General features: G+C 42.7%; 1 protein-coding gene across 15 annotated transcripts in view; it reads left to right on the top strand.

Moving 5' to 3' along the window:
- BLTP1 (bridge-like lipid transfer protein family member 1) overlaps positions 1 to 27,941 on the top strand; it is a 381,731-nt gene that overhangs the window by 142,271 nt on the left and 211,519 nt on the right. For all 15 annotated transcript variants that reach the window (XM_069743891.1, XM_069743894.1, XM_069743897.1 and 12 more), the window contains exons 20-23: positions 9,359 to 9,586; positions 12,270 to 12,407; positions 14,881 to 15,057; positions 21,417 to 21,545. In XM_069743891.1, coding sequence (XP_069599992.1) covers positions 9,359 to 9,586; positions 12,270 to 12,407; positions 14,881 to 15,057; positions 21,417 to 21,545 — 672 coding nt within the window. The remainder of the gene's footprint in view (positions 1 to 9,358; positions 9,587 to 12,269; positions 12,408 to 14,880; positions 15,058 to 21,416; positions 21,546 to 27,941) is intronic.

The following is a 27,941-nucleotide window of genomic DNA, read 5'->3' on the forward strand; positions in this document are numbered from 1 at the left end:
TTAAATGAATTTAAATCTGGTCCAGATAAATTACATCCTAGGGTACTGAAAGAGATAGCAGAGGAAATTGCAGAACCACTAGCCACAATTTTTGAAAAATCCTGGAGAACAGAAGTCCCAGAAGATTATCAAAGGGCAACTGTTGTCCCTATCTTCAAAAAAGGAAACAAGATGCAGCAAGAATATTACAGACCAGTGAGCCTTACTTATATACCAGGAAATATATTTGAACAGCATGTATGTAAGTACTCGGATAAGAATGCAGTAATTAACCAATGTCAGCATGGGTTTGTAGTAAAAGTCATGCCAGATTAATCTAATTTTCTTCTATGATGGAATCACTGATTGGGTGGATGAGGGAAATGCGGTAGATATAGTATATCTTGACTTCAGCAAAGCCTTTGATAAAGTATCTCATACTATCCTTATTGAAAAAATGATGGGATTGACAATGCTACGGTTAGGTGGATTCATAACAGGCTCAGTGATCGTACTCAAAGAGTGCTAATAAATTGTTGCGCATCCAATTAGAAGCGTGTGGGGTACCACAAAGCTCTGTCCTGGCCCCAGTGTTGTTCAACATTTTTATAAATGATCTAGATAAGGGAACTGAAGGTAAACTAATTAAATTTGCAGATGATGCAAAGCTAGGAGGGATACAGAACACTAGAGAAGACAGCTAAAAGATTCAGGAGGATCTAGATAAGCTTGAACAATGAGCAGCAACTAATAGAATCGTATTTAACAGGGAGAAATGCAAGAGTTTACATTTGGGCAAGAAAAATTAAAATTTCATCTACAGAATGGGAAGAATAGAACTAAGCAACAGAACATGTGAAAAAGACTTGGGTATACTAAGAGATCACTGACTGCATGTGTGTCAACAGTGGGATGCAGAAGCAAAAAAGAACACAGTTCTGGGATGTATTAAAAGAAGCATAGTCTAGATCAAGTGAAGTAATTAGCCCCCTCTACTCCTCCTTGGTCAGGCCTCATCTGGAATACTGTGACCTGTCCTGGTTACCACATTTTAAAGAAGACATTGATAAACTGGAGCAAGTTCAGAGAAGAGCTAGCAGGATAGTTAGCGCACCGCAAAGTACATCCCTCCCAAGAGGAACAGTTAAAAGGATCTAGGAATGTTTAGCCTGCAAAACCTGAGGCTAAGGGTACCGTCACACACTGCCATTTCGATCGCTACGACGGTACGATTCGTGACGTTCCAGCGATATCGTTACGATATCGCTGTGTCTGACACGCAGCAGCGATCAGGGATCCTGCTGAGAATCGTACGTCGTAGCAGATCGTTTAGAACTTTCTTTCGTCGCTGGATCTCCCGCTGGCATCGCTAGATCAGTGTGTGTGACACCGATCTAACGATGCGATCTAGCGATGCGTTCGCTTGTAACCAGGGTAAACATCGGGTTACTAAGCGCAGGGCCGCGCTTAGTAACCCGATGTTTACCCTGGTTACAAGCGTAAAACTAAAAAAAAACAAACAGCACATACTTACATTCTGGTGTCCGTCAGGTCCCTAGCCGTCTGCTTCCCGCACTCAGTGACTGCCGGCCGTAAAGTGAAAGCAGAGCACAGCGGTGACGTCACCGCTGTGCTGTGCTTTCACTTTCACTTTACGGCCGGCAGTCAGAGTGCGGGAAGCAGACGGCAAGGGACCTGACGGACACCGGAATGTAAGTATGTGCTGTTTGGTTTTTTTTTCCGCTGGTAACCAGGGTAAACATCGGGTTACTAAGCGCGGTCCTGCGCTTAGTAACCCGATGTTTACCCTGGTTACCCGGGGACCTCGGCATCATTGGTCGCTGGAGAGCTGTCTGTGTGACAGCTCCCCAGCGACCACACTACGATTTACTTACGATCACGGCCAGGTCATATCGCTGGTCGTGATCGTAGGTAAATCGTATAGTGTGACGGTACCCTAAGAGGAGATGTAATAGGTGTCTACAAATATTGAAGGGCTGTCACAGTGTGGAGGGATCATCCTTATTTTAATTTGCACATGGAAACACGAGAAGCAATGGAATGAAACTGAAAGGGAGAAGATACAAATTAGAAAAAACTTTTTGACAGTGAGGGTGACTCAATGACAGTGAGGGTGACCAGGCTGCCATGACAGTTGGTGAGTTCTCCTTCAATGGAAGTCTTCAAACAGACGTTGGACAATCATCCGTCTGAGATGGTTTATTGAATCCTGCATTGAGCAGGGGATTGGACACAATAATAATAATCTTTATTTTTATATAGCGCTAACATATTCCGCAGCGCTTTACAGTTTGCACACCTTATCATTGCTGTCCCCGATGGGGCACACAATCTAAATTCCCTATCAGTATGTCTTTGGAATGTGGGAGGAAACCGGAGTGCCAGGAGGAAACCCACGCAAACACTGGGAGAACATACAAACTCCTTGCAGATGTTGTCCTTGGTGGAATTTGAATCCAGGACTCCAGCGCTGCAAGGCTGCAGTGCTAACCACTGCGCCACCGTGCTGCCAGCTCTGGAAGTCCCTTCTAACTCTATGATTCTAGATCATAGTTTTAGTCAAAGAAGAGCTCCGGGACACAAAAGAAGGTTCCAACTGAATAGTGACGTTTATTTATAATCTTCTCAATATCTCAGATTTCAAAAAGTAAACTCAAAAATAAACTCTGCACACGGTGGCAAAACAAGATGAATGTATAAGGTATCAATTTTGTATCAGGTATCAATTTCAACGTTTCGGCTGACTATGAGCCTTTATCAAGATATACTTGTATCTGTAATGATATGAATTACAATCAGAATCAAAGTACACATATCATATAAACAAAAAGTAATATAACATAAAAGTAATATAGCAATAATAAACCATAAATAACCCCGACTATCTACATGGTATATTGATGTTGATTGATAGGGTTATTTATGGTTTATTATTGCTATATTACTTTTATGTTATGTTACTTTTTTTTTATCAATATTTCATGGAGAACACAAAATTGTCTGGGTGACCCTAAACTTTGGAACCGTAGTGTGTGTGTGTGTGTGTATATATATCTACTATATAATTATCTAAGGGTCACTTCCGTCTGTCTGTCTGTCTGTCACAGATATTCATTGGTCGCGGCCTCTGTCTATCATGGAAATCCAAGTCGCTGATTGGTCGCGGCAAAACAGCCACGACCAATCAGCGACGGGCACAGTCCGGAAGAAAATGGCCGCTCCTTCCTCCCCGCAGTCAGTGCCCAGCGTCCGCATACTCCCCTTCGGTCACCGCTCACACAGGGTTAATGCCGGCGGTATCGGACCGTGTTATGCCGCGGGTAACACACTCCGTAACCGCTGCTATTAACCCCGTGTGTCCCCAACTTTTTACTATTGATGCTGCCTATGCGGCTTCAATAGTAAAAAAATGTAATGTTAAAAATAATAAAAAAACAAAAAACCTGCTATACTCACCCTCTGTAGTCCGCCGAGCCACTCGCACCTGCCGCCATCTTCCGTTCCCACCGATGCATTGCGAAATTACCCAGAAGACTTAGCAGTCTCGCGACAGCACCTACAGCCTGTGCGTGTCTGCATAACCCCTGATGAACCCCCACCATTCCCTATGGGGGGGAAACGCGTCGGGCATTGCTTGGGGACTATCTGACAGATGCTGGTTGTGTTCATCTACATGAAACCGCTCTGTACTCTTGGCAGCAGCTGGATCCACGCCATGAAATCGCAGCAAATAGATGAGTACACTGGTGATATATAATCCTGACTGTCTATTCTGCATCACTAGGACGATTGTGTCCTTTAACCCCTTCACGACATGCGCCGTACTAGTACTGCGCATGCCGTGAATCCCCCTTTGATGTGGGCTCCGGCGGTGAGCCCACATCAAAGTCGCGACATGTCAGCTGTTTTGTACAGCTGACATGTGCGCGCAACAGCGGCGGGTGAAATCGCTATTCACCCGCCGCTATTAACCTGTTAAATGCCGCTGTCAAACACAGACAGCGGCATTTAACTACCGCATCCGGCCGGGCGGCCGGATATGACGTCATCGTCGACCCCCGTCACATGATCGGGGGTCGGCGATGCATCAGGAAGGTAACCATAGAGGTCCTTGAGACCTCTATGGTTACTGATGCCGGCCTGCTGTGAGCGCCCCCTGTGGTCGGCGCTCACAGCACACCTGCATTTCTGCTACATAGCAGCGATCTGATGATCGCTGCTATGTAGCAGAGCCGATCAGGCTATGCCAGCTTCTAGCCTCCCATGGAGGCTATTGAAGCATGGCACAAGTAAAAAAAAAATGTTTTTAAAAATATGAAAAAAATATAAAAAATATAAAAGTTTAAATCACCCCCTTTTCGCCCCATCCTAAATAAAACAATAAAAAAAGAACGAAACCTACACGTATTTGGTATCGCCGTGTTCAGAATCGCCCGATCTATCAATTAAAAAAAAGCATTAACCTGATCGCTAAACGGCGTAGCGAGAAAAAAATCCGAAACGCCAGAATTACGTTTTTTTGGTCGCCGCAACATTGCATTAAAATGCAATAACGGGCGATCAAAAGAACGTATCTGCGCAAAAATGGTATCATTAAAAACATCAGCTCGGCACGCAAAAAATAAGCCCTCACCCGACCCCAGATCACGAAAAATGGAGACGCTACGGGTATCGGAAAATGGCACTTTTTTTTTTTTTCTAGCAAAGTTTGGAATTTTTTTTTCACCACTTAGATAAAAAAATAACCTAGTCATGTTAGGTATCTATGAACTCGTAATGACCTAGGGAATCATAATGGCAGGTCAGTTTTAGCATTTAGTGAACCTAGCAAAAAAGCCAAACAAAAAACAAGTGTGGGATTGCACTTTTTTTTGCAATTTCACCGCACTTGGATTTTTTTTCCCGTTTTCTAGTAAAAGACATGGTAAAACCAATGGTGTCGTTCAAAAGTACAACTTGTCCCGCAAAAAATAAGCCCTCACATGACCATCATATTGACGGAAAAATAAAAAAGTTATGGCTCTGGGAAGGAGGGAAGCGAAAAACGAACACGCAAAAATGAAAAAGGGCCGCGACTTGAAGGGGTTAATCCTCATGCTAGATATTCTGAGGAGTTGTTATCATTTTCATCTAGTGGTGGTTGTGGTCTTATTGGCTGCCTTGAAGGTTTTTTCTTTTGTCCACTTCTTGTCATGGTTGCTGTGCCATATTTATGGACATACACTATTTGTCATTTTACATTAAGCATATGCATATTATATAGTGTCACAAGAGTGGACTTTATCTGAGTGCTGGGTCTCTGTTTTGTGGACATAAATATTATTGCACCCAGTGTACCCGTATTTGGGCTACAGTATTCTATCCATCATAGCATTGTTTGCTTGCTCTTTATAGTACATCAGTCAAGTACAGTGTTACTTTTTTTCGTTACTTATATTATTTTGTTTAGGTTTATTTTTCTATTTTGTTCTGTTTTTTTCTCTTCTACGGGTATCGGTGGTGTTTGTGGGACAAAATCCTCTTTTTCTATCCCGTACTATAGGGATTATTAGGGACCCTAGGGCTAGCCGCCGTTGAGTGGGGGCGCCTACCGCAGTAAATTAGGGTGCCAACCTCCACTGATAGGCAGGTCCCTAATAGGCAGGTGATTATTTTAGGTGTTAAGAGTAGGGCCTATTGAGCCTTTCCTTTATTATAGGTCCTTATAGGGCTTGTAAGGGTGAGCCGTCGAGGAGTGGGGGCGCCAACCGCAGTAAAGTAGGGTGCCAACCTCCACTGCCAGGTAGGACTCATTGTAGTTCAATCTAGGGTCTACTAGGTACATTTAATACTGTTTTATTAATATTGTGGGTAAATAGTCTTTTTAATTATACCATTAAAAGTTATTTTTTAGGGAGAGCCGCGCGCCTATCGCCGGAGCTTCGGTGGATCCTAGGGGGTGAGTATATAACTATTTTTTATTTTAATTACTTTTTTTAACAGGGATATGGTGCCCACACTGCTGTATACTATGTGGGCTGTGTTAGATACCGCGTGGCTGCTATATACTACATAGGCAGTGTTATATACTATGTGGGCTGTGTTATGTACTGCGTGTGCTGTGCTAGATGTTACGTGGCTACTGTTATATACTGTGTGGGCAGTGTTAATTACTACATGACTGGACAATATACTACGTGGCTCTGTGCTGTATACTACGTGGCTCTGTGCTGTATACTACGTCGCTGGGCAATATACTATGTGACTGGGCAATATACTATGTAGCTGGCCAATATACTACGTGGCTGGGCAATATACTACGTGTCTGCGCTGTATACTACATGGCTCTGTGCTGTATACTATGTGGCTGTGCAATATACTACGTAGCTGGGCAATATACTATGTGGGTGGGCAATATACTATGTGGCTGGGCAATATACTATGTGGCTGGGCAATATACTATGTGGCTGGGCAATATACTACGTGGCTGGGCAATATACTACGTGGCTGGGCAATATACTACGTGGCTGGGCAATATACTACGTGGCTGGGCAATATACTACGTGGCTGGGCAATATACTACGTGGCTGGGCAATATACTACGTGGCTGGGCAATATACTACGTGGCTGGGCAATATACTACGTGGCTGGGCAATATACTATGTGGCTGGGCAATATACTATGTGGCTGGGCAATATACTATGTGGCTGGGCAATATACTATGTGGCTGGGCAATATACTATGTGGCTGGGAAATATACTATGTGGCTGGGCAATATACTACGTGGCTGGGCAATATACTACGTGACTGGGCAATATACTACTTGGCTGGGCAACATACTACGTGGCTGGGCAATATACTACGTGGCTGGGCAATATACTGCGTGGCTGGGCAATATACTACGTGGCTGGGCAATATACTACGTGGCTGGGCAATATACTACGTGGCTGGGCAATATACTACGTGACTGGGCAATATACTACGTGGCTGGGCAATATACTACATGGGCTGTGCAATATACTACTGCATATTCTAGAATACCCGATGCGTTAGAATCGGGCCACCATCTAGTATATATATATATATCTGTGTGCATGGCAGCGCTGACGACATTAGAGACACTTTTAGCTGCAGCTAATTCTCATTTCACACATCTGTTATAATTGCAGCTCCATCTTTTCTGTTCTGTGTTACTGTCAGGACTAAATGTAGATCCATCGCTGTTGTAATAAGCCTTGTACACGTCGGCTGTATCTGGTGCCAGGTGACTGATGCTTTGGCAATTTGTATTTTAGACGCCATCCCTCGCTGATGGTTTATTGCAGTCATGATCCGCTCGGATATTTTACCTTGTAAATGTTTTAGAGTCTTCTGAGTGTTGTCATGTTAGATGAAGAACATAATTTCTTGCTGACTGTCTATTGATTTTCTATTTTTGCTGGGGTTTGTATTCACACTGCTTTATGACCTATATGAAGGCTTTCTTTCCATCACAATCATGTAATACTAATTAAAAGCATTGTTCAGACCCGGCCTAAAATCCATTTTTGCCAGCTCTGTAGGGAACCATTGCTCTATTTTAATACACGTGTTGGATTTCTGAAAATAGAGTTAAATTAAAACTGGTGGGCCTGTAGCTGAAAGCACTATTATAACCCGGTCTGCTGCATTATTCATTTGCTGGACCGTTCTTTGGAAATGACTTTGTTTGTCTCACTGACTTCTGTTCTGCTTCGAAACTACAGCTGTTCACAATATTTGGCGAAGCTGTTACAGTCAAAAATAACTCCTCTCCGCAGGGCCGTACCTGATTGATCCGCACAAGACCCACCGTGCTATTTTGTGCTGTAGGTTTCTAATTATTTCTTTTCAGAAGGCTGAACAATCTGGAATCATTGAGTAAGCCCCGTAGAAATGAGGGATCAGGTGTTGTCATTGCTTCTTTCAAGTAGGGCAAAGGTATAGGTTTGTAACCGATTGTGGGATTTATCACAAAGATAGAATGAACATCATCCGGATTACGATGGAGGAAAGGCTTCCTTAAAGGGAAAAGCTAGTCTGCTAGGTAATTGTGAGGACATTTCATCAGTGGTCCATGATGTCTGACCGCTTCTGATGTTCCGAAAGTAAAGGCTGTAGAATGAGATTAACGTCTTTTACATCATTTGTACAGTAGAATTCGTTAACTGAAAACAAAGCAGATTCTCAGCAAAATTTCCTTCAAATCTGTGGCTCTTGGCATTTGGATATAATTGGTTGTACAAGACCACAGAATTCACCAATGTAATATTTTTTGGGGCTTTTATTTATGACATCAGATTCTTGAGTGTTCGATTTGATCACGATTTGGCCACGTTATTTTATACATTGCCGCCAGCTAATATAGATTAATTTTTTTTAAAAAAATGTCTGTACATTAAATAACATGAGCACCTAGTGATGAGTGAACGTGCTCGGGTAACGCGTGATCCGAGCATGCACGAGCGTTATCTAAGTGTCTCGGGCGTGCTTGAGTTATATGTTCAAGTCCCCGCTCCTGTATGTTTTGCTGCTGTTAGGCAGCTGCTTAACAAATCAGGAAGGGCAAACCAAATTTTTCACACAACTGTAGTTGCCGATGCCCTACACCAGGGGTGGGGAATAATTTTTGTGCTAAGGGCCATTTAGATATTTATGCCATCCTTCTGGGGCCATACAAATTGCGCACTAACTCCATTTACAAAGTACATCCTGACGCTGGCACCAGTCGTAATCTGTCATTGCACGCGCCGTAGCATTCAGTAGTGAGCGCTGCATGCTCACAGAGCAAGAAGATATTAATGGGCCATGGGTCGGCAAAGCAATGAGGTCCCCGGAAATCTGCCCAGGGCCGGATAAAGTTCTTTAAGGCCTTAAACGGCCCTCAGGCCAGAGATTCCCCACCACTGCCCTGAACCAAGGGGCCACAACCTATGGTCTGCTATGCCATTCTGTGCGTCCCTCAGTAGAAGTTCCAGAAATGGAGACCCCTTTTTATTAGATTGTGGCATATGTACGGTAATACAGTCTTAATGTATACATCGAATCAGAATACCTCTTCAAATATTTTGTGGCCCTTGTGATTGGTACAGTCACAAAATTTGGAACTTGGACCAATAAAGGTTGTTCACCTCTGCTCTAAACTCTGTTTTTTAAATCCCATCACTAATAATGCCTACATCATCTATGTTTTGCTATGTTTGAAGGTGTTTATTACTATTATCAGCCTTTTTTGTACACAATTTCCTCCCAATTTTTTAATGTTCGTTGATTTGATACATTTGATTGTCTCTGTAAGTTCTTTCATTTAACCAAGTGTTTTCCTGACAGTCTTCATTAATATCTGTTTTTTTTCCCTTAGGAAAATTACTTTGGAGAGGATGACATGTACACTGATTTTGAAGAAGTCATATCCAGTCCTGTGTTGTCTATGTCCACATCTTCCAGCTCCGGCTGGACTGCAGTTGGTATGGAGAATAGCAAGCGAGACCACGATCCAGCAGCTAAAGCTATCCATCCATTGGCCCTGAGACCATGGGATATCACTGTACTTGTCAATGTGCACAAAGTCCATGCCAAACTACCAGTGGTGAGTAGGCTTGAGCGAAACGGATCGGACAAATTCAAAAGTCGCCGACTTTTGGCAAAGTCGGGCTTCATGAAACCCGACCCGATCCTAGTGTGTGTGTGTGAGAGAGAGAGAGAGAGAGAGAGAGAAAAAAAAAAAAAGAGATAGATTTCCCATTGACTTTGCGAATTGGAGGAATGAAAGCTACTAGAGGTAGAAGTTCTAATTACTGGCTTGTCCTGGATTTGATACATTGAAGTTAATGGCGGAAAATGCTCATATAAAATAAGTTGACTTTTCTGCAACGTTTTCTGCCAACCTTTTTATGTGACACAATGTGAAATGTCTGTACATGCACAGCATCCACAGTTATCTTGATCCGTCTGGAATTTGTTTTCTCATAGAAGGAGATCAAACTGATCCGACAAGACAGATCTTTAAAAACTCCTGCTGGACATATTCACGATAGCTGATAAATTTACAGGCCTGGATCAGTATTTGACCCCTCTTTTGTAATTATCGGCACTCCATTTTCTGTCTACTAGTCCTCTGGAATGGACACTGCTATGAATAAATCTTTAAATGTTTCCATGAATGGTTTGTGTGTTAGTTTTTAAAGAGCTATTCCCAGTTCTAATGTCTTTCGTGTATACATGACATAAGGGTTAAAGGTGATGTCAATCTTTTGCCGGCATTTTTTTTACTTTAATGCATAAAATTAGAGCTAAAAGAAATCTTCCTTTTTTCATTAAAAAATGTGTTTGCCTACTATAACCTCAGTGTTGGGCAAACCCTTTATGACTGTGCACATGGTGACTTTTAGATGCTTACACAGCCAAGTTTTGCCGGATGAAGCCACTGCGTGTATACTTCCCTACAGAAGCCCCAAAGAATGAGCGTTTACTACTTTTGGCTGCTTCAAGGTTTCCAAACCCCAAATGTGGTGAAAAGAGATTAAACAAATGCAGAGCAGTGTAGTTGTTACTTTGTTGCACATTATGTCCATTTTATGGGGTGCTTTTGCAGTTCCCGTGGGCCACATGACTAAGAACTCTGATCTCTTCATGTTTTTGTCCCTATTGCTAGTATATCGGTCAGATTTACCATCACTTTATGACCAGGAGGCTCTGTCTTCAGCAGAACTTGGCTGTATTATTATTATTATTATTTATTTATATAGCACCATTGATTCCATGGTGCTGTACATGAGAAGGGGTTACATACAAGTTACAAATATCACATACAGTAAACAAACTAACAATGACGGACTGATACAGAGGGGCGAGGACCCTGCCCTTGCGGGCTTACATTCTACAGGATTATGGGGAAAGAGACAGTAGGTTGAGGGTTGCAGGAGCTCCGGTGTTGGTGAGGCGGTAGCTCCGGTGTTGGTGAGGCGGTAGCTCCGGTGTTGGTGAGGCGGTAGCTTCGATATTGATGAGGCAGCAGCGGTGTCAGTGCAGGCTGTAGGCTTTCCTGAAGAGATGAGTTTTCAGGTTCCGTCTGAAGGATCCGACTGTGGTTGATAGTCAGACGTGTTGGGGCAGAGCGTTCCAGAGGATGGGGGATATTCGGGAGAAGTCTTGGAGGCGATTGGATGAGGAGCGAATAAGTATGCCATCTATGCTAGGTGCATTGTCAATCTTTGCATTTCCAGTCAGAGCTAAGCGCTCACAGTGATGTCTCCTACCTATGTCTCTCCACAGCAACCCCTATAATCCTGTTCTATATCTCTAGAGTTATCATAAGTAAGGTTATTTGCAGAGAGTGGTCTAATGATCATGGTTACTGAGGTGGAGAGGGGGGCCCATCGATGCCAGAGCCTATTTCACCTGGATGTGCGTCCGAGGATCTGAAAAGTACTGCGTCACAGAGACTACAATACACGCCGCCGGCAAACCAGAGGCCAGCAGCTAGTGTTGGTCGTGCCTGTCACGGATGGCACATGGCAGAAACATCATGTGCCGCCTGTGGCTAGCACGCCAAAGTCAGCTGCCTTTCTAAAATGTATTGGAAAAGAGTGGCAGAACAGGGGACATTATACCAGGAAGAGGCCCAGGATGGAGGACATTATTACTGAAAGAGGCACAGAATGAGGGACATTATACCAGGATGGGGGACATTATTACTGGAAAGAACCAGAATTTGGAACATTATACCAGAAAGGGGCCCAGGATGGAGGACTTTATTACTGAAAGAGGCACAGAATGAGGGACATTATACCAGGATGGGGGACATTATTACTGGAAAGAACCAGAATACCAGGAAGAGGCTCAGGATGGAGGATATTATTGCAGAAAAGGGGCCCATTGTAGGTGGCATTATTACAGGAAAGGGGACATCATTACATGAGGGGCTAACATGTCATTTTAGGATCAAGAACACTACAAGGGCCCGAACATCTGACCAACAAGCAGATGTTGGTCCAGGTACAGTTTTTGTACCAGGACTCATTGTACTCTAGTGATGGCATTGTTAGTAGATTCAGTATTTAGTGAAGATGAGTTTGTTTTAAAAAGTTGAAAGTGGGGTTGTGCTACTTTGCTACCATGTAGCTTGATGTACCTGTTGTACTAGGCATTGTATAGTCGCTTTACCTTTAGTAATTTGTAATGAAGTATGGTAATGTGAATACCTGTCTAAGTATAATGTGCATGAAGGTTGCATTTGTACATTTAGTTACCATGTCTCATTTTTTTCCCAGCATTGTGGTAATGATGGACCAGATTGCCCAACTAGTTATCTTGAGAGGCTCTGCTTCGAGATGAAGAAAACGTACAGAGAGACGTTCCTTCAGCTTGTCCTGTCTCCTGTGTACATCTTTGTAAATGACAACTATCAGGTATATGGAAGCAGTTTGCAGACACTTTGTGCCTCTCCATGTAAATACTTCTCCTTATGACCCGTCATTATTCCACCCCTTATGTTATACAATAAGTTCCTGATCATCATTCTTATGGGTCAGTGACCATTCGCTGACTTACCTTTACCTTTTTTCTGTGGTATTCTTTATTGATATATTTACAATATACAATCCATCCACTGCCATTGGGAATTAGATAATGCAAAACATTAAATTGTACACTATATTTAGGGGGAAAAATCATGTGCTTTGTTTTACATTGAAGTCATAGAAGTATAAGATATAAAATGGCTTTTGAATGTTATTGGTTACCTCTCATCATCTGAACCAGTTTCTGCTGTCGCCTGATGAGTCCATTAGAGGAATACAAGCTGCCCTTTTATAAGCCACAAGCTGTCATAAAGTAGCCTGAGTCTCCAGGAGGGCTGCGGGGAGACCACAGGGAATACATTGCATCTTCCCTAGTTTATTATCAGAATAGCTTCTATCTAATAGCTCGTATTTTATAGAATTTCTGCAAATTACATGTTTCACTAATATTGTAGCATTGCCCTATATACACATTTTATTGCACCAAGGCTTATCTACTGTCCTGTACGTACAAAGCTAGCCTGCCCAAACACCGACATCACATTACTAACCTACATTTACATTGCAAAAATCCACAGAATTACTTATTAAATCAGAATGTAATCATGAGCTGTTCTGTGAGTTGTGCAGTGGACACAGGAGAAAACGGCAAGTCTTGAAGACCAGGCAATTAGTGCCTTTCTGAAACTTCCTAAAGTGGAGTAAAAAATGTCCAGAAACCTCAAGAGACGTGTGGGGAAGTAATTACCTGCTGTGAGAGTAGCATCTTTATTATTAGGACACTAATGGGGCAGCTGAGTAACCCTATAATCCTCTGGCACTGCCAGGCCTGCCCTGAGATCACGCAATTTCTTTCTACTGTGCTCTCATAGGTATATGATGAGATGTTCTACAGCGTTGGGTGTAATGGTGCACATACCGCTGTGCCAGATTGGGTTAAGCACTCTCATTACGCTAAGACCTTCCCCGTTCAATGACACAGCCTCAGAGGGTCTTAGTGACCAGCCAATTTTTTTTTTCATTTTCTGCCCCTCCACATTTCAGCACCCAGAACTTTTTTTTTGAGAGATATGGATGTAGGAGGCCTTGTTTTTTTGCAGGAGAAATTGTATTATTCTACATCATTATTTTGTTGTACTTATAAATTACAATTTTATTTTCTTAATTATATTTTTGGAATGCCAAAAAATATATATTTTTTTCATTGTGTTTATTTTTTTTTTCAATTCTACTGAACCAATTCTTCAGGTTATTACGGTCTTCTGGATGCCTAATTTGTATGGGACTTTTGCTATTTGTTTGTAATAATTTTATTCAATATTAAAACATAAAATGTTTCTGTATTTTTAGTAATGACTTTTGGGAGGGCCCGGTGCACTGACAAAACTGATCCGAATCTGCTAGGACCCAGCAGCTCTGCTTTACTGAGCATACACCCGGCGATCATGGGATCACTGGGTCCAACAGAAGCATCAGTACATAGCGCTCACTGAGCACTATATACACCGTGTGTTTGACCACCGGTGACATGACCTGCTCTTCTTAGATTGCAGGAGCTTTACTGCTGACGTGTAAATTTGTTGGATCAGAGCCCAAATTTATGGTGCTTTGTCATTATCAGATTAAGATGAGAGATTAAGATGAGAAGTTTATCAAAATTAGGTCAAAGGAAAATTAAAGGGAATCTGTCACCATGAAAATGCCGTCCTATCTGTAGGCCCCATGTTATCGAGCTGTGGAATCTGAGTAAAGTGATATATAGTTTTGTGAGAAAAGATTCAGTATCATGTTTTAATCATTTAATTCTCTGCTCTTCCCGGGACTTTTTGTTCTAGTGGACTGACCTGTCAGTGACTGACAGCCTTTTTGTATAAGTGTGAATACAGAGATTGCTGTCAGTCACTGATAGGACCGCCCACTGGACCAATCCCAGAAAGAGCAGAGGATTAAATCATTAAAACACAGATCATATTGAATCTTTTCTCACAAACTGTGTATCCATTAACTCCGCTTCCCCAGCTCTATAGCATGGTGCCTGCAGATCGGACTGCGTTTTCCTGGTGACAGGTTCCATTAAAGGCATTTGCCTATTGCATACAGTTAGGGTGAATGAAGGATTTGGAGCACTCTGTTAGCAAGTTAGATCTTCAACCCCTGCAATCAGGATGTATTATTAGAATTAATACAGACTTTTGGACCTGCGTAGATTGATCAAAGCCAGATGATTTCATTGATCTTAGATCACTTTGACTTAATATTGCTGTGTTCTTGCGAGATTAATTGTAGTATTCATTTATGCAGATGTGAAGAATTAGCACATGACATGCTTTATCATCTTACATTCTCTCTGTATTCGCTGTAGAGGCCAGCAGTGGATGGGATGCTTCGAGAAGGTCACATTAGCCTTTCGGGCTTACAGTTACGGGCTCATGCTATGTTCTCTGCAGAAGGCCTTCTCTTAGGTGCCGATTCTCTGGAATATGCATGGCTGATTGATGTGCAGGCTGGTGCTCTCAGTGCAATGGTTACCACACCGCAAGTAAGTAAACCAACTTCTCAGAGAAATAAAAAAGAAATGCTAGCACACCTCCCTTAACCCCTTCACCCCAAAGCCTGTTTTCACCTAAGTGACAGGGCCAATTTTTACAATTCTGACCACTGTCACTTTATGAGGTCATAACTCTGAAACGCTTCAACGGATCCTGGTGATTCTGACATTGTTTTCTCGTGATATATTGTACTTCATGATAGTGGTAAAACTTCTTCGATATGACTTGCATTTATTTGCGAAAAAAACAAAAATTTGTCAGAAATTATGAAAATTTTGCAATTTTCAAACTCGTAGTTTTTATGCCCTTAAATTAGAGAGTCATATCACATAATATAGTTAATAAACAACATTTCCCACATGTCTGCTTTACATCAGCACAATTTTGGAAACATAATTTTTTTTTGTTAGGGAGTTATAAGGGTTAAAAGTTGACCAGCGATTTCTCATTTTTGCAACAAAATTTGCAAAACCATTTTTTTTAAGGACCACCTCACACTTGAAGTGACTTTGAGGGGTCTATATGACAGAAAATGCCCAAAAGTGACACCATTCTTAAAACTGCACCCCTCAAGGTACTCAAAACCACATTCAAAAAGGTTATTAACCCTTCAGGTGCTTCACAGGAATTTTTTGAATGTTTAAAAGAATTGAACATTTAACTTTTTTTTCACAAAATTTTTACTTCAGGTCCAATTTGTTTCATTTTACCAAGGGTAACAGGAGAAATTGGACCACAAAAGTCGTTGTACAATTTGTCCTGAGTACGCCGATACCCCATATGTGGGGGTAAACCACTGTTTGGGCACATGGCAGAGCTCGGAAGGGAAGGAGCGCCATTTGACTTTTCAATGCAAGATTTGCTGGAATTGAGATCGGAGCCCATGTCACGATTGGAGAGCCCCTGACGTGCCTAAACAGTGGAAACCCCCACAAGTGACACCATTTTGGAAAGTAGACCCCCTAAGGAACTAATCTAGATGTGTGCTGAGCACTTTGAACCTCCAAGTGCTTCACAGAAGTTTATAATGTAGAGCCGTAAAAAAAATTTCATATTAATTTTCACAAAAAATGATCTTTTTGCCCCAAATTTTTTATTTTCCCAAGGGTAACAGGATAAATTGGACCCCAAAAGTTGTTGTGCAATTTGTCCTGAGTACGCTGATACTTCATATATGGGGATAAACCACTGTTTGAGCGCATGGCAGAGCTCGGAAGGGAAGGAGTGCCATTTGACTTTTCAATGCAAAATTGGCTGGAATTGAGATCGGATGCCATGTCGCATTTGGAGAGCCCCTGACGTGCCTTAACAGTGGAAACCCCCCACAAGTGACCCCATTTTGGAAAGAAGACCCCCTAAGAAACTTATCTAGATGTGTGGTGAGCACTTTTAACCCCCAATTGTTTCACTAAAATTTAGAATGTAGCATTGTGAAAATTAAAAAATCATTTTTTCTTTCCACAAAATGATGTTTTAGCCCGCAATTCTTTTTCCCCAAGGGTAACAGGAGAAATTGGACCGCAAATGTTATTGTCCAATTTGTCCTGACTACGCTGATACCCCATATGTGGGGGGGAACCACCGTTTGAGTGCATGGCAGAGCTCGGAAGGGAAGGAGCACCGTTTGAAATGCAGACTTAGATGGAATGGTCTGCAGGTGTCATGTTGCATTTGCAGAGCCCCTGATGTACCTAAACAGTAGAAACCCCCCACAAGTGACCCCATATTGGAAACTAGACCCCCCAAGGAACTTATCTAGATGTGTTGTGAGAGCTTTGAACCAACAAGTGTTTCACTACAGTTTATAACGCAGAGCCGTGAAAATAAAAAATATTTTTTTTCCACGAAAATGATATTTTAGCCCCCACGTTTTTATTTTCCCAAGGGTAACAGGACAAATTAGACCCCAAAAGTTGTTGTCCAACTTGTCCTGAGAACGCTGATACCCCATATGTTGGAGGGAACCACTGTTTGGGTGTACGGCAGAGCTCGGAAGGGAAGGAGCGCCATTTGAAATGCAGACTTAGATGGATTGGTCTGCAGGCGTCATGTTGCATTTGCAGAGCCCCTGATGTACCTAAACAGTAGAAACCCACCACAAGTGACCCCATATTGGAAACTAGACCCCCCAAGGAACTTATCTAGATGTGTTGTGAGAGCTTTGAACCAACAAGTGTTTCACTACAGTTTATAACGCAGAGCCGTGAAAATAAAAAATATTTTTTTTTCCACGAAAATGATATTTTATCCCCTATGTTTTTATTTTCCCATGGGTAACAGGACAAATTGGACCCCAAAAGTTGTTGTTCAACTTGTCCTGAGAACGCTGATACCCCATATGTTGGGGGGAACCACTGTTTGGGCGCACAGGAGAACTCGGAAGGGAAGAAGCACTGTTTTACTTTTTCAAAGCAGAATTGGCTGGAATTGAGATAGGACGCCATGTCGCGTTTGGAGAGCCCCTGATGTGCCTAAACAGTGGAAACCCCCAATTCTAACTGAAACCCTAACCCTAGCCCCAACCCTAACCCTAGCCCTAACCCTAGCCCTAACCCTTGCCCTAACCCTAATGGGAAAATGGAAATAAATACATTTTTTTACATTTTATTATTTTTCCCTAACTAAGGGGGTGATGAAGGGGGGTTTGATTTACTTTTATAGCGTTTTTTTGGCGGATTTTTAGGGTTGGCAGCTGTCACACACTAAAAGACGCTTTTTATTGCAAAAAATAGTTTTTGGATCACCACATTTTGAGAGCTATAATTTATCCATATTTTGGCCCACAGAGTCATGTGAGATCTTGTTTTTTGCGGGACGAGTTGACGTTTTTATTGGTACCATTTTCGGGCAGATTACATTTTTTGATCGCTTTTTATTCCGATTTTTGGGAGGCGGAATGAACAAAAACCAGCAATTCCTGAATTTCTTTTAGGGGGGCGTTTATACCGTTCCACGTGTGGTAAAATGGATAAAGCAGTTTTATTCTTCAGGTCAGTACGATTACAGCGATACCTCATTTATGTAATTTTTTTATGTTTTGGCGCTTTTACACAATAAAAACTATTTTATATAAAAAATTAATTGTTTTTGCATCGCTTCATTCTGAGAGCTATAACTTTTTTATTTTTCTGCTGATGATGCTGTATGGCGGCTTTTTTTTTGCGGGACAAGAGGACGTTTTCAGCGGTACCATGGTTATTTATATCCGTCGTTTTGATCGCGTGTTATTCCACTTTTTGTTCGCCTGTATGATAATAAAGCAATGTTTTTTGCCTTGTTTTTTATTTTTTATTTTTGCGGTGTTCACTGAAGGGGTTAACTAGTGGGAAAGTTTGATAGAGCGGGTCGTTACGGACGCGACGATACCAAATATGTGTACTTTTATTGTTTTTTTTAATTTACATAAATAAATGGATTTACTGGGAAATGTTTTTTTTTTTTTTTATTTGGGGATTTTTTTAATATTTTTTTTTATACATTCTATTTTTTTTTTTTTGTACTTTCTACCATTGTCCCAGGGTGGGACATCACTGTATTAGATCAGATCGTTGATCTGGCAGTGTGCATAGCACTCTGTCAGATCAACGATCTGACAGACAAGCTTAGGTGTCTTTCCGGCGCCTGCTCTCAGCAACTCTCAGCAGGCGCCGGCTAGCCAGGTCATTTCATTACCCGGAAGGAGTCCGGCGGCCATCTTGGATCCGGGGACTCCTTCCGGGTCACCGGAGCAACGCGATCTCATTGCGTTGCTCCGGTGGGAGAGCGCAGGGAGCCCCCGTCCCTGCGCGATCCCCCTCTATGCCGCTGTCACTACTGACAGCGGCATCAGAGGGGTTAAATGCCCGCGATCGGCGATAGCGCCGATCGTGGGCATTGCTGCGGGGTGTCAGCTGTCATATACAGCTGACAACCGCACCCGATCACCGCGGCACTCAGCGCGAGACCGCGGTGATCGGTGCGCCGTACTAGTACTGCTGCTGGCACAAATGCAGTGCCGGCAGCGCAGTACTAGTACGGCGCATGGCGCGAAGGGGTTAAAGAAGCACTCCTCCCATTAAAGGTTTTATCCTCGTAATATATTGCAGTCATCATATTATATATAGCACTGTGCACTTCCAATTGCTCATTTTGCCCTTCTGCCCAGTTAATTATTTTGTGTTCTCTGTTCTATGTGGAAACAGGAAGTCTCTTGTCCCTGCATTTATCATTTCTCTCTTCAACTCCTTACTCACCTGCTCTGCTCCTCCCCCTTGCCAAGGACTTTTGCTGTGACTTATGTCTCATACAGGGAAAATTGATCTCCTGTTTCTACATAGAGCTTAGAAGGATTCAGCTACACTGTTTATAATCATATGATGTCATAGATGTAACGGAAAAGAGAATTATCTGGGTAGAAAGGCAAAACGAGCAATTGTAAGTATTCAGTAATATATACTATATAATGTATACTATATAATATGATGATTGCAATATATTAAAACGATGAAGATTGTGATGAGAGTGCTTCTTTAGAGGTTATTGTTTATCTTCTATAGACCCTGAATTTAAAGTTGGTGGGGACCCTACCATTTGAGCCCCCTCTGATCATTATGATGGCCACACATGTGCCTGGCGGCTCCATATAGGTCTTTAAGATATATGTAAACTGTGAGTCACACTCATTCTGTATCTCCTATAGTATTTTATGGAAGGGCAACCATGGGCAGCCTAAATCGGACACTGACTGCGCTATTGCTTCTGTGTATGATTTACTCTTAATCACTGCAGCGTCTCGGGTTTTTGTGTCATAGATGACTAGTTTGAGGCAAGTCACCACATAGGGAGAGATCTATCTATGACAAAGTATATTTTCTCTGAAGCATGTCACAGTGAAACATACATGGCTGAAATAACTCAGCCGATCGCTGATCTATGCTGCCTTTGTATGAATCTCATGTCAGGTTCCTGATGGTTAGGACAGTGTCCTACATATATCAATATATTACACCTGCCACAGAAGCATGAATATGACCAAGCAATATTCACTACAAAGCATAAGCATTTTTAATTAAATACTGATTAAAAACGCATGACGTGCAGACAAGATTAAAAATGCATCCACACAGAAAATGCAGAAGGTGGAAATTTCAGTGTCCATGCTGGACTGACTATGATCAATGCAAACAACATCAGCAGCACAATGCTTCGATATAGAAAATCATCTGAAAAGCAGACATCAATCATAGATCCGGATAGGTCAGTTACCGTATTTATTTTATTATTTATTTTTCTCACTTATAGACAGCACATTACAGACATTATCATCACGGACCCCATTAGGGCTCAGAATCTAGCTTCCCTATCAGTATATCAGTGTGGGAGGAAATCACACAAACACGGGGAGAACATACAAACTCCTTGCAGATGTTGTCCTTGGTGGGATTTGAGCTCAGGACCCCAGCACTGCAGTGCTAACCACTGAGCCACCATGTGCAGTGATTTATTAGTAGGAGCAAAGGTATATCATGACCTAAATCAAGGAGTTATAGGAAGGAAAAAGACAACAAAAAGAAATGGCATACTACCTGGACTCCCGCAATGCCCTACAGGCGTTTCGGACACACGGGCTTCTAATTTTCTGTGTAGATTCTTTGGATTCTTTTTAATCTGGTCTGCATTCACTGTGTTTTTATTATCATGTGTTTTTTTAACAGTGTGTCATACAAATGTATTAGATTTTTAGCGCATATTATTTGATTGTATCCATACTTTCTCCTTGGGACGTATAATGTCTGCGGTAACGGAAGAAACAATGGTAGGTGTACATTCAGACACATCCTCCATTACACTTTGGGGAAGAAAACTTTGTTTGCTTTGAGTTCTACCATATCATTTCACTTTTTATTCACTGTAATGGTTCTTCACTGATCGAATATTAAACTGCGAAACATCCCAGCTGTGTGCCTTTTCCACAAATTGACTAAAAGAAGATGAAAATTGATTTAAAAGTGTGTGGGAAGGGGAATGTAACCTACTTTTCCTATGTATCAGAAAGTGCTGGGCTGAAGGTGACCACAGGACATTAGGAGCCAGAGGATGTTTCTATAAAAAGAGGAATGAAATGCAGTTCCTATTAATAAATAGGGATAAATAGAATAATCCATTTTAAAAGCCCTCAATCTTGAAAGTCTTAATGTAGAGGCAGGTAAATAGTAATATAATTGGGAGACCAGGGTTACATTATATAGCTGCAAGGATAAATCTCTTCTGAATTGGCAAGCTGTGCCAGTGTGTTCTTACTTTTGTAATATTGTTATCGCGGATTATACTGCCACAGTCGTTACCATGTCAGTGACCTGCTGTCTTACAGCTGGCATGCCTGCTGGATTGGGGGCAGACCTTTGTGTTCCATGTCGTGTGCAATGAGTTTCAGCTGGAGAGGCCAAAGTCTGTGGTGATCTGCCAGCATGGTATTGATCGGAGGCTTTGTGATGCGAAGGTGAGTGTTAGTTCCAACTTACAGTAAGAAACAGAATGTTGATACAAAATAAATGGCAAAAACACAATATTCATTTTTTTAATTCAATTTATTATCATTATTATTATTGTGTATATCTACTGTATTTACATATATATACTGTATGTATATACACTAGAGAGTGGCCCGATTCTAACGCATCGGGTATTCTAGAATATGTATGTAGTTTATTTATGAAGTTTTCAGAATAATGCAATTTATGCACAGGATTCAGCCGGCCGTGCACGACCAATTAGCGAAGCGTGGTTCAAATTCCGCGCCAATTAGCGGCCGGACTGCACCTGTCGCTGATTGGTCACGCCCAGCCGGCAGCGAACAATCAGTGAAGCCAGGGCCGGCTCCAGAGTCTCAGTGGGCCCCCCTCTTTAACACATACCATGATTCATGATGCACAGATACAGCAGAGAAATATACCACAGCCAAGTAGCATATAACACAGCCCACATAGCATATAACACAGCCCACGTAGCATATAGCACAGCCACATGGAATATAGCACAGGCCATGTAGTATATAGCACAGGCCACGTAGTATATAACACAGCCCACGTAGCATATAGCACAGCTACATAGCATATAGCACAGCCACGTAGCATATAGCACAGCCACGTAGTATATAGCACAGCCACATAGTATATAGCACAGCCCACTGAGTATATAGCACAGCCCACGTAGTATATAGCACAGCCCACGTAGTATATAGCACAGCCCATGCAGTATATAGCACAGCCCACGCAGTGTATAACACAGCCCATGTAGTATATAGCACAGCCCACGCAGTGTATAACACAGCCCACGTAGTATATAACACAGCCTACGTAGTATATAGCACAGCCCACGTAGTATATAACACAGCCCATGCAGTGTATAACAGCCCACGTAGTATTTAGCACAGCCCACACAGTGTATAACACAGCCCACGTAGTATATTGCCCAGCCATGTATATTGCACAGCTATGTAGTATATAGCACAGCCCACGTAGTATATAACACAGCCACGTAGTATATAGCACAGCTCACGCAGTATATAACACAGCCGCGTAGTATATAGCACAGCCCACACCATGTATAACACAGCCCACCTAGTATATAGCACAGCTCACGCAGTGTATAACACAGCCCACGTAGTATATAACACAGCCCACACAGTATATAGCACAGCCCACGTAGTATATAGCACAGGCCACGTAGTACATAACACAGCCCACATAGCATATAGCACAGCTCACGCAGTATATAACACAGCCGCGTAGTATATAGCACAGCCCACACAGTGTATAACACAGCCCACGTAGTATATTGCCCAGCCATGTATATTGCACAGCTATGTAGTATATAGCACAGCCCACGTAGTATATAACACAGCCACGTAGTATATAGCACAGCTCACGCAGTATATAACACAGCCGCGTAGTATATAGCACAGCCCACACCATGTATAACACAGCCCACCTAGTATATAGCACAGCTCACGCAGTGTATAACACAGCCCACGTAGTATATAACACAACCCACGCAGTGTATAACACAGCCCATGCAGTGTATAACACAGCCCACACAGTATATATCACAGCCCACGCAGTGTATAGCACAGCCCACGTAGTATATAGCACAGCCCACGTAGTATATAGCACGGCCCACGTAGTATAAAACACAGCCCACGTAGTATATAACACATGCCACGCAGTATATAACACAGCCACGTAGTATATTGCCCAGCCATGTATATAGCACAGCTACGTAGTATATAGCACAGCCCACGTAGTATATAACACAGCCACGTATTATATAGCACAGCTCACGCAGTATATAACACAGCCACGAATTATATAGCACAGCTCACGCAGTATATAACAGCCACGTAGTATGTTGCCCAGCCACGTAATATATTGCACAGCTACATAGTATATAGCACAGCCCATGTAGTATATAGCACAGAGACGCAGTATATAACACAGCCACGTAGTATATAGCACAGCCCATGTAGTATATAGCACAGCTCACGCAGTATATAACAGCCACGTAGTATATTGCCCAACCACGTAATATATTGCACAGCTGCATAGTATATAGCACAGCTCATGTAGTATATAGCACAGCTCACGTAGTATATAGAGCAGCTCACGCAGTATATAACACAGCCACTTAGTATATTGCCCAGCCACATAATATATTGCACAGCCCATGTAGTATATAGCACAGAGATGCAGTATATAACACAGTTCATGCAGTATATAACACAGCCCATGTAGTATCTAGCACATCGATGTAGTATATAGCACAGCCCACGTAGTATATAGCACAGAGACGTATATAGCACAGCCCATGCAGTATATAGCACAGCCCACACAGTGTATAACACAGCCCATGTAGTATATAGCACAGCCCACGCAGTGTATAACAGCCCACGTAGTATATAACACAGCCTACGTAGTATATAGCACAGCCCACGTAGTATATAACACAGCCCACGCAGTGTATAACAGCCCACGTAGTATTTAGCACAGCCCACGCAGTATATAACACAGCCCACACAGTATATAGCACAGCCCACGTAGTATATAGCACAGGCCACGTAGTATATAACACAGCCCACATAGCATATAGCACAGCTCATGCAGTATATAACACAGCCGCGTAGTATATAGCACAGCCCACACAGTGTATAACACAGCCCACGTAGTATAGTAGTATATTGCCCAGCCATGTATATTGCACAGCTATGTAGTATATAACACAGCCACGTAGTATATAGCACAGCTCATGCAGTATATAACACAGCCGCGTAGTATATAGCACAGCCCACACCGTGTATAACACAGCCCACCTAGTATATAGCACAGCCCACGCAGTGTATAACACAGCCCACGTAGTATATAACACAACCCACGCAGTGTATAATACAGCCCACGCAGTGTATAACACAGCCCACACAGTATATATCACAGCCCACGCAGTGTATAGCACAGCCCACGTAGTATATAGCACTGCCCACGTAGTATATAGAACGGCTCACGTAGTATAAAACACAGCCCACGTAGTATATAACACAGCCACGTAGTATATAGCACAGCCACGTAGTATATTGCCCAGCCATGTATATTGCACAGCTACGTAGTATATAACACAGCCATGTATTATATAGCACAGCTCACGCAGTATATAACACAGCCACGAAGTATATAACACAGCCACGTAGTATATAGCACAGCCCATGTAGTATATAGCACAGCTCACGCAGTATATAACAGCCACGTAGTATGTTGCCCAGCCACGTAATATATTGCACAGCTACATAGTATATAGCACAGCCCACGTAGTATATAAAACAGAGACGCAGTATATAATACAGCCACGTAGTATATAGCACAGCCCATGTAGTATATAGCACAGCTCACGCAGTATATAACAGCCACGTAGTATATTGCCCAACCATGTAATATATTGCACAGCTGCATAGTATATAACACAGCCACTTAGTATATTGCCCAGCCACGTAATATATTGCACAGCCCATGTAGTATATAGCACAGAGACACAGTATATAACACAGTTCACGCAGTATATAACACAGCCCATGTAGTATCTAGCACATCAATGTAGTATATAGCACAGCCCACGTAGTATATAGCACAGAGACGTAGTATATAACACAGCCCACGCAGTATGTAACACATCCCACGTAGTATATAACACAGCCCACGTAGTATATAGCAATGTGGGCATCATATCCCTGTTAAAAAAAAAAAAGAATTAAAAAAAAAAAAAAATAGTTTTATACTCACCTTCTGGCGGTCCCCGGATCCAGGCGAGGCGTTTAGCAATGCTCCTCGCGCACGCTCCAGTCCCAAGAATGCATTGCGGTCTTGCGAGATGATGACTTAGCGGTCTCGCGAGACAGCTACGTCATCATCTCGCGAGATCCCAATGCATGGCCCGGATTGTCGCGAGGAGCGGGAAAGGTGCCGGAAGGTGAGTATATAATGATTTTTTTTTTTAATTATTTTTAACATTAGATCTTTTTACTATTGATGCTGCATAGGCAGCATCAATAGTAAAAAGTTGGTCACATGGGGTTAATAGCAGCTTTAACGGACTGCGTTACATCGCGGCCTAACGCTGAGTTACGCAGCAATGTGAGCGCTGACTGGAGGGGGCACTGACAGAGAGTAGGAAGGGGCGAATTCGTGGCCGGACTGTGCCCATTGCTGCCGGCCACGATCAATCAGCGACACGGGATTTCCGTGACAGACAGACAGACAAACAGACGAGAGTGCCCCTTAGACGATTATATATATATTATTTCAGTTTTGAATTTCCCAAAAAATTTAAAATAACCAATAAATTTCGTTCAACTTCACAATTGTGTTCCACTTGTTGATTCTTCACCAAAAATGTACATTTGGTATCTTTATGTTTGAAGCATGATATGTGGGAAAAGTTTGAAAAGTTTCAAGGAGCCGAATACTTTTGCAAGGCACTATATATATAGATATATAGATATATATATATATATATATATATATACACACACATATATATCTATCTATAATATAAGGCTGGGAGTGTCACTCTGTCCGAAGCCTTTATAGACTGCGCAAGCGCCGGCGCAGTCTGGACCCCACAGAGTGACGCAGCCCAGGAGATCGCGGTATGCGTAAGCACTGACCGCACACCGCTATCTCCAACGGAGAAGCAGGGACGTGCCAGGAGGGTGAGTATGCTATATTCACCTGTCCCGTTCCAGCGCTGCGTGCCGCTCCGTTTTCCGGGTCCTCTGCCTGTGACGTTAACAGTTCAGAGGGAGCGATGACGCGCTTAATGCGCGCCGCCCTCTGACTGAACAATCACAGCCAGAGGGCCCGGGACACGGAGCGGCACGGAGCGCTGGAACGGGACAGGTGAATATACAAGTGTCCGGGGCCTGAGCTAGCGGCGACTCCGGCACCTGACCCCCACAGCGCGCCGGTGTCCCCGCCTGCTCAGGCCCCCCAGCACTCGGCACCCAGCGACGATAGGTGAGTATGTTATTTTTTTTTTATATATATCGCAGCAGCATACAGGGCATATACTATGGAGAATCTTATGGGGGCCATAAACCTTTATGGAGCAGCATACGGGGCATATACTATGGAGCATCTTATGGGGGCCATCAACATTTATGGAGCAGCATACGGGGCATATACTATGGAGCATCTTATGGGGGCCATAAACTTTTATGGAGCAGCATACGGGGCATATACTATGGAGCATCTTATGGGGGCCATCAACCATAATGGAGCAGCATATGGGGCATATACTGTGGAGCATGTTATGGGGGCCATCAACCATAATGCAGCAGCATACGGGGCATATACTATGGAGCGTCTTATGCGGGCCATCAACCATAATGCAGCAGCATATGGGGCATATACTATGGAGCATCTTATGTGGGCCATCAACCATAATGCAGCAGCATACGGGGCATATACTATGGAGCATCTTATGGAGACCATCAACCATAATGCAGCAGCATATGAGGCATATACTATGGAGCATCTTATGGGGGCCATCAACCATAATGCAGCAGCATATGGGGCATATACTATGGAGCATCTTATGGGGGCCATCAACCATAATGCAGCAGCATACGGGGCATATACTATGGAGCATCTTATGGGGGCCATCAACCATAATGCAACACCATACGGGGCATATACTATGGAGCATCTTATGGGGACCATCAACCATAATGGAGCAGCATATGGGGCATATACTATGGAGCATCTTATGGGGGCCATCAACCATAATGAAGCAGCATACGGGGCATATACTATGGAGCATCTTATGGGGGCCATCAACCATAATGCAGCAGCATATGAGGCATATACTATGGAGCATCTTATGGGGGCCATCAACCATAATGCAGCAGCATATGAGGCATATACTATGGAGCATCTTATGGAGGCCATAAACCTTTATGGAGCAGCGTATGGGGCATATGGATGGGAGCAGCAAATTACAGAACGGTGGCGCAGGATGGGAGCAGCACATGACAAAACGGGGGCGCAGGATGGGAGCAGCACATGACAGAATAGGGCAGCACATGACAGAACGGGAGTTCAGGATGGCAGCATATATATATATATATATATATATATATATATATATATATATATATATACTATTTTTTTTTTTTAGAAATTAGTGCAACCTGCTTCACGGACCTCCTATTCCCAAAATGACTTCTAATGGAGGAGCATGTGAGCAGACCTGTCCATCAGTATCATCCAATTGAAGCACCCTGAAATTTGTTTTCGCAGAGAAAGCTGCTGGACTGGTCACATGCTTTTCCATCGGAGGCCATCTAGAGAACATG

The sequence above is a fragment of the Ranitomeya imitator genome, chromosome 1 (genome assembly GCF_032444005.1).
Source record: "Ranitomeya imitator isolate aRanImi1 chromosome 1, aRanImi1.pri, whole genome shotgun sequence".
In the NCBI taxonomy this organism is placed as follows: Eukaryota; Metazoa; Chordata; class Amphibia; order Anura; family Dendrobatidae; genus Ranitomeya; species Ranitomeya imitator.